A 14,097-nucleotide genomic window follows, 5' to 3' on the forward strand; every position below is an offset into this window, starting at 1 on the left:
CGAGATATTGAGTTAAAAGTTTGTGTATAGCTTTATCATGTTCTGTTACAGATCAAGTTTGACTTTCATGGCAATTTACTCATTTTCTTTACAGAGTTATGGCCCTTGAACTTAGGAGATATGAACATTTGTTTTCCACAATTTTTGCATTGCCAGAAGATATTGAGATGAATTTTTTAATATAGCTTTATCATGTACTGTTACAAATAAAGTTTGACTTTCATGGCGATTTATCCATTTTTCACAAAGTTATGGCCTTTGAATTTAGGAGATAAGAAAAATTGTTGGGCATGGAAGGGGACATGTATTGCTTTGGTAGTAGTCTCAGAATCCTTGTTTTATTATTGAATTATCGGGGGGGGGGGGGGGGGGGGGGGAGAGGTGTCCAAGGCAATTATGGGTATAAGTTGCATTCATAACAGTAATATTAAAGATGACTGAGCACGGTCAAATATATATGAAACAAAAATTATTGCTGCCCTAATTGGTAGCAATATTAGTGTGGCCTAACAATATATATTCAGGGCACAGGATGTAGCTCAGTGGTATAGTGCTCGCCTGATGTGCAATCCATCTAGGATCAATTTCCGTCAGTGCATGCACCCGTTGGGCTATTTCTCGTTCCAGCCAGTGCTCCACAACTGGTATAACAAAGGCTGTGGTATGTACTACCCTGTCTGGGTTGGTTCATATAAAAGATACTTTGCTGCTAATTGAAAAGAGTACATGTAACCCATGAAGTGACGACAGCGGGTTTCCTCTCTCAGTATCTGTGTGGTCCTTAACCATATGTCTGACACCATATAACCATAAATAAAATGTGTTGAGTGTGTCGTTAAATAAACATTTCCATCCTTCCTTCCTTCAATATCTATTCCCAGTAAAATGATATGTTACAGATTTGTTTGGTTTTTTTTGTTAAAAACAAATTTGTGTGCAAAATGAGGGCACTTAATATATAAAATTTATTTCAGTGTTTTAAATGACATCACCATGTCCTTGAATGAACAAGTTGAATGTGAATGGCCACATTTTTTATGTGTGTCGTTCCAGCCAGTGCACCACGACTGGTATATCAAAGGTTGTGGTATATGTTATCCTGTCAGGGATGGTGCATATAAAGATCCCTTGTTACTAATGGGAAAATGTAGCTGGTTCCCTCTCTAAGACTGTCAGAATTATCAAATATTTAACATCCAGTAGCCAATGATTAATAAATCAATGTGCTATAGTGGTTTTGTTAAACAAAACAAACTAAATTTTATATGTGCTCCTTGGATGTGCTGATAAAAGGTTTATGGGGGGGGGTTTCAATTTGTTTTGTTTTTTTGGGGGGGTTTGTTTTGTTTTTTAAGTTGTTAAACATACACAATGTATGCTAACATATTGGCAGTAGGAATTGATTAAATACAATTACGGCAATTTTTACACTTTTTGATTTTAACAATTATTCCGCATTACTGAAGCAGAGTGTGTTTGATTTATCGACAGAGGCCTAGCTAATTAATCGACAGATAAAAAAAGGGACGAAAAACCTGCATTGAAAATGAAGATATGTTCAATAATGTATTTCCGATACCTTGGAGTAATGGCTATAAATATATAACCCTCGACATCCCGGTTTCACTGGCAGCATGCATTTCTACAGGTTTAAAGCAGTGGAAAAATCAATACTTCACACATTCAGACGCTTTCATTGATTAAAACACTGCTTCTTTCATATAGATTATCAACGTATACACAAGGACAGGTTTTTATCAGGGACAGGTTTTTATCAGGAATACCGGTAAATTGTGTTCATCATGACTACTACTAGTACTAGTAAGAATGATAAATTCAAGTAAGGAAACTGTGACAGTGTCTTTTATATTTCTGTCTCTCTCTCTCTTTCTCTCTAGGTCTCTCTTTCTCGCTCTCTCTCTCTCTCTCTCTCTCTCTCTCTCTCTCTCTCTCTCTCTCTAGGTCTCTCTCTCTCTCTCTCTCTCTCTCTAGGTCTCTCTCTCTCTCTCTCTCTCTCTCTCTCTCTCTCTCTCTCTCTCTCTCTCTCTCTCTCTAGGTCTCTCTCTCTCTCTTTCTCTCTAGGTCTCTCTCTCTCTTTCTCTCTAGGTCTCTCTCTCTCTTTTTCTCTCTAGGTCTCTCTTTTCTCTCTCTAGGTCTCTCTCTCTCTCTCTCTCTCTCTAGGTCTCTCTCTCTCTGTCTCTCTCTCTGTCTCTCTCTCTCTCTGTCTCTCTCTGTCTCTCTCTCTCTCTCTCTGTCTGTCTCTCTCTCTCTCTCTGTCTCTCTCTCTCTCTGTCTCTCTCTCTCTCTCTCTCTCTCTCTCTCTCTCTCTCTCTCTCTCTCTCTCTCTCTCTCTCTCTCTCTCTTGTTCAATGAATGTAAACTTAAAGCATACTATTATTTGTACCTCCTACTTCTCAACACTATAAAGGTTTCTAAATTTTTCGTCCATTTTCATTTCTATATCTATTCTTGAAGAGATTTTTTTTTTTTTTTTTAAAATGTGTTCATTAAAAAATCGACTGCTGTTGTATGGGCATGACCTTACACTTTCCCAGGAAGCTGTGTATACTCACTGTGGATTGGAATCAGTGTCGAATTATGTGAACCCAATATCTACTACATGGCCTTAAACCTAATGACTTAGGCATTGATCCCTGACGGTGATGCAGCCTCCATAGACCTTATCATCGCTGGTATAGAAAACACACCAGATGTCTTATCTGGCATCCTTGGTTATTGGAAGAAAGAAAAAAAACTATTACAGCAATTTGTAAAATTTTGTTTCTGGTTCATATATCATCTTGATTAATGGAGATAAACATTTCAACATCTTCTGAGAACCTCTAACAAGCTTGTTATCAGCTTTCTGCTTACAGCATATAACCATTTAAATTTCCAGTGTGCTGTCTCTTGTACAGTTGCAATTTCTTGTTCCAGCCAGTGCACCAAGACTGGTGCATCAAACGCTGTTGTATGTACTACCCTGTCTGTGGGACGGTGCATATAAGAGATCCCTTGCTGCTAATCGAAAAGAGTAGCCCATGAAGTGGCGACAGCGGGTTTCCTCTCTCAATATCTATGTGCTCCTTAACCATATGTCTGATGCCATATAACCGTAATTAGAAGGTGTTGAGTGCGTCGTTAAATAAAACATTTCTTTCTTTCTTGTACAGTTGCATGTGACTTTTGAATTTTTATATTTATTTCATTATTACTTCATTCATATACAGTTGAATCCCATTGGTTCGAACCTCGTCACAGTGCTCGAGAAAGTGTTCAGCCCATCGGGTAGTTCGACCTAACTATTCGGTGAACATCAATTAAGTGTAACTTTAGACTTCATTTTTGGTTTTCGAGCATTGCCATGCATTCGAGCATTGCCATGTATTTGAGCATTGCCATGCATTCGACCTTTCCGAGTTCGACGAAACGAAATTCGACTGTATTTACCTTTGTTTTACACCCAGTATAGCCGATGTGTATTTTCATGCTGGGGTGTCGTTATACATTCGTTCATTCATTCATTTGTTCATTCTTGTACAGGTTTAGATAATTTGTCTATAACCATGCAGTCTTGCAGGCCTCTGTTTGACATCCAATAGCTGATGATTAATTAATAAATCAATGTGCTCTAGTGGTGTCATTAAACAAAATAAACTTTAACTTTTTGCAGTTCTCTGAGAATAATTTTTTTACATAATCCATGTATGTGTACCAATGCCATATAACCGTAAATAAAATGTGTTGAGTGTGTCGTTAAATAAAACATTTCCTTTCTTCCATTTATGGGTTGTGTAAAATACATTTGGGTAAGCCATTGCCTTTTTGCAGAACCCACCGGCCTCGGTGGTGTCGTGGTTAGGTCATCGGTCAACAGGCTGGTAGGTACTGCATGGGTTCGGATCCCAGTCGAGGCATGGGATTTTTAATCCGGATACCGACTCCAAACCCGGAGTGAGTGCTCCGCAAGGCTCAATGGGTAGGTGTAAACCATTTGCACCGACCAGTGATCCATAACTGGTTCAACAAAGGCCATGGTTTGTGCTATCCTGTCTGGGAAGCACAAATAAAAGATCCCTTGCTGCTAAATGGAAAGAGTAGCCCATATAGTGGCGACAGCGGGTTTCCTCTCAAAATCTGTGTGGTCCTTAACCATATGTCTGATGCCATATAACCGTAAATGAAATGTTTTGAGGGTGTCATTAAATAAAACTTTTCTTTCTTTCTTTTACATGTACCTGCATACTGTATTAATTGATATTTACAAAACAAAGAAATAAACTTTAATAGTATTGTTCTTAGTAAAACTAAATTCAATTTTTGTTTTCAATTTACCTGTATTGTTATTACATACTACAATACTGGAAGATGTAAAAATGAAAGAAAGAAAAAAGAAGAAAAAAAGCTATATTTGTATGAGTTTTATCTTCATAACATTTAAAACTAATCTTATTGTTATTACAATAATAATGTCAACCTGCTATTCAGAAGATTAAAAATAAAAATAAAAGCAATACATGCATATGGATAAGTTTTATCTGCAATATGTTAGATAATATTATATATACATACATTGTTCATGAGTGTAAAATAATTTAGCACCAGCTGTAGGTTAAGTTAGGGCTATTTTTACTGTGTGCATGCATGCCTATGTGACATCTCAGATAAGCATCTGGAGAGCGCCTGGTGCCCCATCACCCTAGTTCCTGTAATTGATGTGTTACTGGGCCGAACAACAAACACGAACACGTCTATTTGCGTCCTCCCGCAGTAGGTGCAGAGCCAAAAGATAAGACCAAATGCTACATCTGGAGCCCGTGATGTCACTGATTCACAACCTTTTTTTCTCTTTTTTCTTTCTGACAGTATTTTCTGCACAACTAGTTTTCGTTAAGTGCAGGGCATAATTGCTTGCCAGTCATTTTTTTCCGTAGTTTTTTCCGTTAATTTTCATTTTCTTCTGCATTTTTTTAAATCTGATTATCATCTTGATTCATCAGTGGGTTCATTTTCTTCTGTTCATTTTTTTCTTCTGTTTTTTTTAAATCTGATTATTATCGTGATTCTCCAATGGGTATTGTGTTCTGGACTAGTTTTGTCTTGATTTACGAGATGCGTAAATTAATTGCCAGACTAAATTGAGGGTAAGATATTATTGCTGTGAGAATGGTTTCATTGCGGTAAGTACAGGGTTTCATTAGTTACCTGTCTGTTCTTTGTCAGAAATCTGCTACAAGTTAACTGTAACAGATCTCGTCTGAAGACTTTGTGTCAGAATTACTAACATATCCTGTAGCCAATGATTAACAAGTTAGTGTTCTCTAGTGATGTCTTTTAACAAAACAACCGTGTTTTGTTTTCTCCATTGATGTACAAGTACTTGGTTCATATTAAAGTTTTGGAGGTTGTAGATAAACAAATTTGTTTAAAAATTGCCTTATAATTAACGTAATTACTTTTGGGACTAGACTTTATAATAGCAAGGAGTGGAACATAGCTCAGTGGTACAATACTCACTTGATGCACCGTCAATCTGGGATCGATTCCTGTTGGTGGGGCCCATTGGGAAAATTCTTGTTCCAGCCACTGCACCACAACTGATATATCAACGGTCGTGCTATGTGCTATCCTGTCTGCAGGATGGTATATATAAAAGATCCTTTGCTACTAATGCTGGCTACTAATGCTGTCTAATACTATTAAAATTACCAAATATTAGCGATGGTTAATAACTCAGTGTGCTATAGTGGTGATACATTAACTCAACCAAACTTTTTATATTTTTATATTTCTCAAAATATATTTTACTTTTTTTTCTTTCTTTTTTTCAGTTATGATGCCGTCAACGTTGGTGGAGACCGTCTCTCTGAATTATGAAGACTTCAATGACAGCTTCCTCACCTGCGGCACCTGCCTGTGTATGTACGACGGGGTGGAGCACCATCCCAAACTGCTACCCTGCTCCCACACGGTGTGCCGCGGCTGTCTAGAGCGCATCATCGCCGCCCAGACGCTAGACACCGGCTCGTTCCGCTGCCCGATATGCCGGGAGGTGATCACCCTGCCGCAGGGCGGAGTCGTGGCCTTCCCCGCCAGCTTCCTTGTCAACCAGCTTCTTGACCTGATGGCCAGCCAGCGGCGCGACATCATCCCCAAGTGCTCTGTCCATTCCAACCAGGAACTGCTGTTCTGCGAGACCTGTGATATCGTCTTCTGCGTTCTGTGCACGGACGGTAACCATAACGACCGCGGTGCCAGTGAGCACACGGTGATCCCGTTCGCTATCGCCATCAAGAGGATGTCTGAGATCCTGCTGTACAAGGCACACCTGTGCATCAAGAACCTGAACAATGCCTACGAGAATGTCTCTGAGGAGCTACGACGCCTCGAGCACTCGGTCGACCGCACCCTTGACCAGATCAACCGGTCCTTCCAGGACGTCGTCATGGTGATCGACAAGCGGCGCCATGAGTGCCTGCAGTGGGTGCGGAAGATCCGCGAGGAGAAGAAGACGATCCTGAAGGAGCAGCTCGACCTGATCCAGGCAGAGAAGGAGCGCGTGCAGCAGGAGTGCGACGGGCTGCAGTACCAGGTGGAGGTGCGAAACATCACCAAGAAGATAGGGGACCTCAACGAGAAGCTCGACACCACCAGCACACTGGCCGAGCCGCGCGAGAACTCCTTCATCAGGTACGAGTACAAGCACAACGAGGCGCTGAAGGAGATCGCGCGGGCCGTCGGGAAATATGGGCAGATCAAGGTGAGCACAACGTTCCCGGCTCTGTCGACGGCCAAGATCGGCGAGGCGACGTCTCACCTCCGGTCCAGCGCCCGAGTCTCCACAGTCGATTACCACGGCAACCCACGTTCTAGTGGATCAGATCCGGTGACGGCAGAGCTGCGTACAGACGCCGGGGAGATGGTCGAGACTAAGATCAAAGACAATGACGATGGAACGTACGATATAATCTTTGTTCCGCCCAAGTCTGGCGACATGAAACTATGCATCAGTATTTTCTGTAGGCCAATCAAAGGGAGTCCCTTCAGGGTGCAGGTCACCGATCATATAAATTCCGTCTGGAAGTTCGGATCTCGTGGAACTGGGATTCTGAATCTCGTGCAGCCTGTGCGTGTATCGGCCGACACGGGGGGCTGTGTTTACATTCTCGATACAGGCAATAGCCGGATTGTTGTTCTCGGGCCCGGGGGCGAAGTTATACGACACATCGGCCCTGCGGGGCTGGAGCAGCAGAGTGCCACGGGACTGTGCACAACGCCGGACGGCAATCTGGCTGTGATAAACTGGCGGACGAAGTTCGTGTCCATCATGACCACCGAGGGCGATCTAGTCAAGAAGTTCACCACGCAGGACTTCATCGAGCCGATCGACATCGCCGTCAACAGCCGCGGCGACATCATCGTCGCGGACAGCAGCGCGGGCAAGGTGTTCATCTTCGACCCCTCGGGAATCCTCATGACCACGTTCGGAAGCAAGGGAGAGAAGGACGGCCAGTTCAAACTGATCTCCGCATTGACCGTGGGAAAATGCGACGAGATCCTCGTCACCGACCACCGAGTCCAGATCTTCAGTCGAGACGGGAAGTTCTCGCGCAGACTCCCTGACACCGGGAAGGGCCAATACGGCGGGATTACTGTGGACGCCGGCGGCCACATTCTCGCGACGAAGATGGAGAAGGGGAAGGGGTTCGTGCAGGTGATGAATTCCAGCGGGAAGCTCCTCTTCTGTATTGACAGCTACGACAGCAAGTTGAAACGCCCCAGCGGATTGGTCGCGGCGCTCGATTTCCATATAGTGGTCGTAGACCTCGGGAATGACTGCATTAAGAAATTTCGATATAAATAGAGTAAGTGGATTGTTTTATACTTTAGTAGAAACAGGGTTATTAAGAAGGTCTGATATAAATAGAGTGAGTCGATTGTTTTATACTTTAGTAGAAACAGGGTTATTAAGAAGGTCTGATATAAATAGAGTGAGTGGATTGTTTTATACTTAGTAGAAACAGGGTTATTAAGAAAGTCTGATATAAATAGAGTGAGTGGATTGTTTTATACTTAGTACAAACAGGGTTGTGAAGAAAGTCTGATATAAATAGAGTGAGTGGATTGTTTTATACTTAGTACAAACAGGGTTGTGAAGAAAGTCTGATATAAATAGAGTCAATGGATTGTTTTATACTTAGTACAAACAGGGTTGTGAAGAAAGTCTGATATAAATAGAGTGAGTGGATTGTTTTATACTTAGTACAAACAGGGTTGTGAAGAAAGTCTGATATAAATAGAGTAAAGTTTTATACTTAGTACAAACAGGGTTGTGAAGAAAGTCTGATATAAATAGAGTGAGTGGATTGTTTTATACTTAGTACAAACAGGGTTGTGAAGAAAGTCTGATATAAATAGAGTAAATGGTTTGTTTTATACTTAGTACAAACAGGGTTGTGAAGAAAGTCTGATATAAATAGAGTGAGTGGATTGTTTTATACTTAGTACAAACAGGGTTGTGAAGAAAGTCTGATATAAATAGAGTGAGTGGATTGTTTTATACTTAGTACAAACAGGGTTATTAAGAAGGTCTGATATAAATAGAGTGAGTGGATTGTTTTATACTTAGTAGAAACAGGGTTATTAAGAAGGTCTGATATAAATAGAGTGAGTGGATTGTTTTATACTTAGTACAAACAGGGTTGTGAAGAAAGTCTGATATAAATAGAGTGAGTGGATTGTTTTATACTTAGTACAAACAGGGTTGTGAAGAAAGTCTGATATAAATAGAGTAAATGGATTGTCAGGGCTAGCTAGATACTCATTCAGGGCTAGCTTTGGGTGAGCAAAAGAATTCTCCAAATTGTGTATTAAACTTCAAAAATTTAAGAAATTGTCAGTTATTTTCTAAAAAATGTCAAGTATTACATGAAATTATTTCGCCAAATTAAAATAAAATTCACCAACTGCTTTCAAAATTCACAATTGGCAAATTTGGCAAGTGCCAGAGCTAGCCCTGATTGTATTATACTTTAGTAGAAACAGAGTTATTAAGAAATTCTGATTTAAATAAAGTGAGTGGATTGTATTATACTTTAGTAGAAACAGAGTTATTAAATTCTGATTTAAATAAAGTGAGTGGATTGTATTATACTTTAGTAGAAACAGAGTTATTAAATTCTGATTTAAATAAAGTGAGTGGATTCTTTTATACTTTAGTAGAAACAGAGTTATTAAGAAATTCTTATTTAAATAAAGTGAGTGGATTGTATTATACTTTAGTAGAAACAGGGTTATTAAGAAATTCTGATATAAATAGAGTAAGTGGATTGTATTATACTTTAGTAGAAACAGGGTTATTAAGAAGGTCTGATATAAATAGAGTAAGTGGATTGTATTATACTTTAGTAGAAACAGGGTTATTAAGAAATTCTGATATAAATAGAGTAAGTGGATTGTATTATACTTTAGTAGAAACAGGGTTATTAAGAAAACCTGATATAAATAGAGTAAGTGGATTCTTTTATACTTACTAGAAACAGAGTTATTAAGAAATTCTGATATAAATAGTGGATTGTATTATACTTAGTACTAATAGAGTTATTAAGAAATTCTGATATAAATATAGTAAGTGGATTCTTTTATACTTTAGTAGAAACAGAGTTATTAAGAAATTCTGATTTAAATAAAGTGAGTGGATTGTATTATACTTTAGTAGAAACAGAGTTATTAAGAAATTCTGATATAAATAGAGTAAGTGGAATCTTTTATACTTTAGTAAAAACTGGGTTACAACAAATTGTTGTGGGTGGGGAGTATACATCATTTTCTTGTAGTGTTTGTTGATTTCTGTAATGATTGCATTAAACATTTTAAAATTCTGATATAAATAGATTAATTGGATTGTATTATACTTCAGTAGAAACTGGGTTACTGCCAGGCAACAAACTGAGGTGGTGGGGTCAAGGTTGGGATAAATTTTCAACTGTTTCACATCCAATATCTGATAAAGAATTAATCAATGTGCTCTAGTGGTATCATTAAACAAAACTAACTTGAACTTGAATGAGGTTTTTTTTATTAATTTGGTTACATGCTTTTTTGGCAATTTGTATCATTTAAGCCAAAATGAATTTGAATTCACTGTTTGATAGTTTGAATCAGATATCAAAGTCAGCTGTACATAATGTAAAATACCCATCTTGTAATACTATAAATATATATATACATTGTAACTGATCCATCACACGCAGAAACCTACCACTTAGCATGAGTTTAGAAACCATGTGGCTCAGTTTCCCTTTGTTTACTTTGATGTTGAAAAAGTAACATCATAACATAAGGCTATATAGAGGATAATAAACGAGTTTCCAGTTGTCAAATTTATGTCCTGAGTGAAATAATGTTCAGTTGTCACAAGCTTTAGCGAGTGAGTGACAAATGAAAATTATTTCATGAGGGACATAAATTTTATAATAACTGGTACCGAGTTTGTTATTCTATTTATTACCTGAGCTATTTTTCTCAAAAAGCCTTTATTTTCGACACACATGAACATACATGCATAGAAACGATATAAACCATTTTACGCACGTTCTGAGTATTGCTATAACTTCGTTATTTAATCACGTTCATAGATAATTTTCAAAAACAAAAGTTCTCTTTATTCTGGTACAAAATCTATTAAGAATTGCATTAAAATGACATTTTGTTATAAATTTAATACCAAAAACAAACTCTTTAAAAACTACACGACGTCATTGTGTGTGTTTGCCAAATCTTGGTGACGTCATGTTTAGTACCAACACAGTCATTAGTTTGTAAGCGTCAAATCATCCAATAGTATTGTTCATTAGACCAATACATGATAATTTCTTAGTCAGAAATTATGATTTTTATTTTCCACGTTATGAGTGCCTTCTGGGGTGATAATACTTGTTATTTACAAAATAAAGTATACAGTGAGACCTGTCTAGACCAGACCCAAGCCAGGGATCTAATGTTTATCCAATTTAGACAGGATCTGGTGGTTTGAGGGTCGCATTTTAGTATTTAGAAACTCAGGGACCATGAAACTTGGCTGGTTTTGTATATAGAGCATTACTAGTTAATGACATCGGATATTTGCTTTAAATCCTGTGAAGGTAAGAATGAGAAATTCCATGAGGCAGATATCCGACATCATTAGCTACATCTTTACCCTGTAGACCATAAAAATTAAGGAGAAAAGCTATTATAATTGTTATTACAGCCACATTGTATGATGACGTAAAGGTGAAATGAGCGATTTTGCAGTGTCGCTATGCATGTGACGTCACATGAGTGATGTCAAAAGTCGTATCCTGACAGGTGAAATGAGCGATTTTGCAGTGTCGCTATGCATGTGACGTCACATGAGTGATGTCAAAAGTCGTATCCTGACAGGTGAAATGAGCGATTTTGCAGTGTCGCTATGCATGTGACGTCACATGAGTGATGTCAAAAGTCGTATCCTGACAGGTGAAATGAGCGATTTTGCAGTGTCGCTATGCATGTGACGTCACATGAGTGATGTCAAAAGTCGTATCCTGACAGGTCAAATGAGCGATTTTGCAGTGTCGCTATGCATGTGACGTCACATGAGTGATGTCAAAAGTCGTATCCTGACAGGTGTAATGAGCGATTTTGCAGTGTCGCTATGCATGTGACGTCACATGAGTGATGTCAAAAGTCGTATCCTGACAGCTCATAAAGTTTCATTTGTGACAGTTTTGTATTCTTTTCTTTCAGAAGGAAACCTGCTTCCGCACAGTTTCAGGACAAATCCACTTCCTCTTCCTGTGAGGAGACTCCAACAGTGGATTGCCAGTTTACTTATCACGAGGAAAAACTATATATATATATATCTACAAGATAAACGGACAAGCCGATCTCAAGACTGAGCAGAAAACCAAAGACAATATTTATTATACGTCTGTGACATGCCTGTATTATATAACACATTTACTGTATGATATACCAGCATTTCTGCCAGAGAGACATTTTTGGGTATGGCACTATGGAATTGAATGCAATCACAATTATGTGGGGCCTACCCTAAAAAGAAAATGGGTTAAGTTTAGGGTTAGGGTTAAAAAAATCATACAGTAATGATAAGAGTAATTTTTTTTTTAAAGTTAACTTCAAAAAAAAATCTGCACAAATATTTGGGTATTGTGCCATACCTGTTTTACCCTCTGGTAGAAAGCCTGGTGTGATACGTGTATTAGAAGTATACCTTTCCCATAGAAACACCGCAAGTTGCTTCTCACTGTCATGATAAGATGGAAAAATCAAAAAGAAATTTAAGATGGCTTTGTCAGGATAGATCGGTGTTTCACCCAGGATTTACTTTTATGAGCATCTGAAGTGTGCAAATTGACATTCAAAGTGTACAAATTCAGCACCTGAAGTGTGCAAGTTCAGCATCTTGAGTGCAAATTGAGCATCTTGAGTGTGCAAAATAAGTATATGGGGTGCTGATTGAGCATTCAGAGTGTGCAAATTGAGCATCTGAAGTGTGCAAGTTGAGCATCCAGGGTATGCAATTTAAGTCCATGAAGTGTGCAAATTGACTATTCAAACAGGACACAGTTAGCACCTAAAGGATGCCAACTAAGCACCAGAAATGTACAAGAGTAGGGATCTTCTTCTTAATGAACTTTTCATCTCTATACTAAGCTAATAGTTCTGGTGTATAATGCCACAAGGGGTGTTTGTTACAGCGACAGCCCCCAGGGTCGACCAAGACCTGGTGGAAACACTAGTAGAACACACACCATGGTATCAGAATTTTCACATGTTGAATTTTCATGCGCTATTATAACATTCAGAAAGAAGGTTTTTTAAATTTTTCAGAAAGGTTTTTCATTTTTCTGAAAGGTGGATTTTTTTTTACATTTTAATTAAACCATTTTACACTGAAATACACAAATTTATCTTTACCTCAGTTTTTATCAGCTATTTTTGCCCGACAGTAAATGTTTTCTGGGCTCATTTATATTTGCTAATTTCTTTAGGTATTGATATTTGTCAGCGAAATGCAATGTTTTTGGCTATTACAGCTAATTTAACATATACATTACTTAAACATTTTGATTAAATGTGACCTTATATGGGAAAACCAGACCAACATCACTGATAGGAACTGTGGAATAATGTCTTTTTTAAGTAATATAGTCGTTTGGAAAATGATGTAAATATGCTGAAAAGAAATAATGGAACACCAGGCATGGTGCTTATAAAACTTTTAGAGTCTAGACGCGGTTAACTTTCTGATACAATGGATGAGAGTTCTGATACAAGTCAATATTTGATGTTAATATTTAGGTATTCACTTATTTCTTTTCATCAAAATACAAAATAATATCTTTACTTTACTTTACCAAAAATATAAGGACTACGGATATTGTGAAAGATGTTAAATAGGGGACAATATTTCAAAATCTTAGGTAACCGAAAGTCAGTTCACATGAGTTTTATTTAGGTAACCGATTGTTCGGTTACGTGAATATAGTTCTCGTAACCTATAAGTTAGGCCTACCTAATCCTAAAACACTTGGACTACGGTTCTGTGCTACAATGGTGGTTCTGTGCTACATTGGTGGTTCTGTGCTACATTGGTGGTTCTGTGCTACAATGGTGGTTCTGTGCTACAATGGTGGTTCAAATGTATTTAAAAACAAACTGATTTTCTCTTTCATTACTGGTATATGGTACTTTAAATTTTAGAATGTAATTGTTCACCACGTAACCGATAGGCAGTTCTAGTGATTTTAAAGTTGCGTAACCGACACGCGAACAGAACAACGGTTCTCGTGAAATATTGTGCCCTGTAAAACATGTTTGTTTTTAGTCCTAATCATCAGTTTTAGTAATCACAATTTCACTAAGACAAAGGCAGAAATGATATTGTTTCATTTATTATTAAAGACCGATCAAAATCCTTTGGTTTGTACATTTACAACATGACACAGGTGTGAAATATTTTTTGAAAATCAAAATTTGTATTTTCCATAGTTATAAATGATCAGTGTTGGCAAGTCCATGGAGTTGTCCGTCTTTTTGGTGTCCGTGGGA

The 14,097-nt window shown here is 38.2% G+C and overlaps 1 protein-coding gene across 2 annotated transcripts in view; it reads left to right on the forward strand.

Annotated features, from left to right (window-relative positions):
• The window catches only part of LOC121390024 (tripartite motif-containing protein 2-like), an 87,387-nt gene extending 73,823 nt beyond the window's left edge, over positions 1-13,564 (forward strand). For both annotated transcript variants that reach the window (XM_041521723.1, XM_041521722.1), the window contains exons 3-4: positions 5,832-7,865; positions 11,770-13,564. In XM_041521723.1, the coding sequence (XP_041377657.1) occupies positions 5,834-7,864 (2,031 nt within the window). In that variant the 5' untranslated portion in view covers positions 5,832-5,833 and the 3' untranslated portion in view covers position 7,865; positions 11,770-13,564. The remainder of the gene's footprint in view (positions 1-5,831; positions 7,866-11,769) is intronic.
• The last annotated feature ends 533 nt before the right edge of the window (positions 13,565-14,097 follow it).

Source organism: Gigantopelta aegis, chromosome 15 (assembly GCF_016097555.1).
Source record: "Gigantopelta aegis isolate Gae_Host chromosome 15, Gae_host_genome, whole genome shotgun sequence".
In the NCBI taxonomy this organism is placed as follows: domain Eukaryota; kingdom Metazoa; phylum Mollusca; class Gastropoda; order Neomphalida; family Peltospiridae; genus Gigantopelta; species Gigantopelta aegis.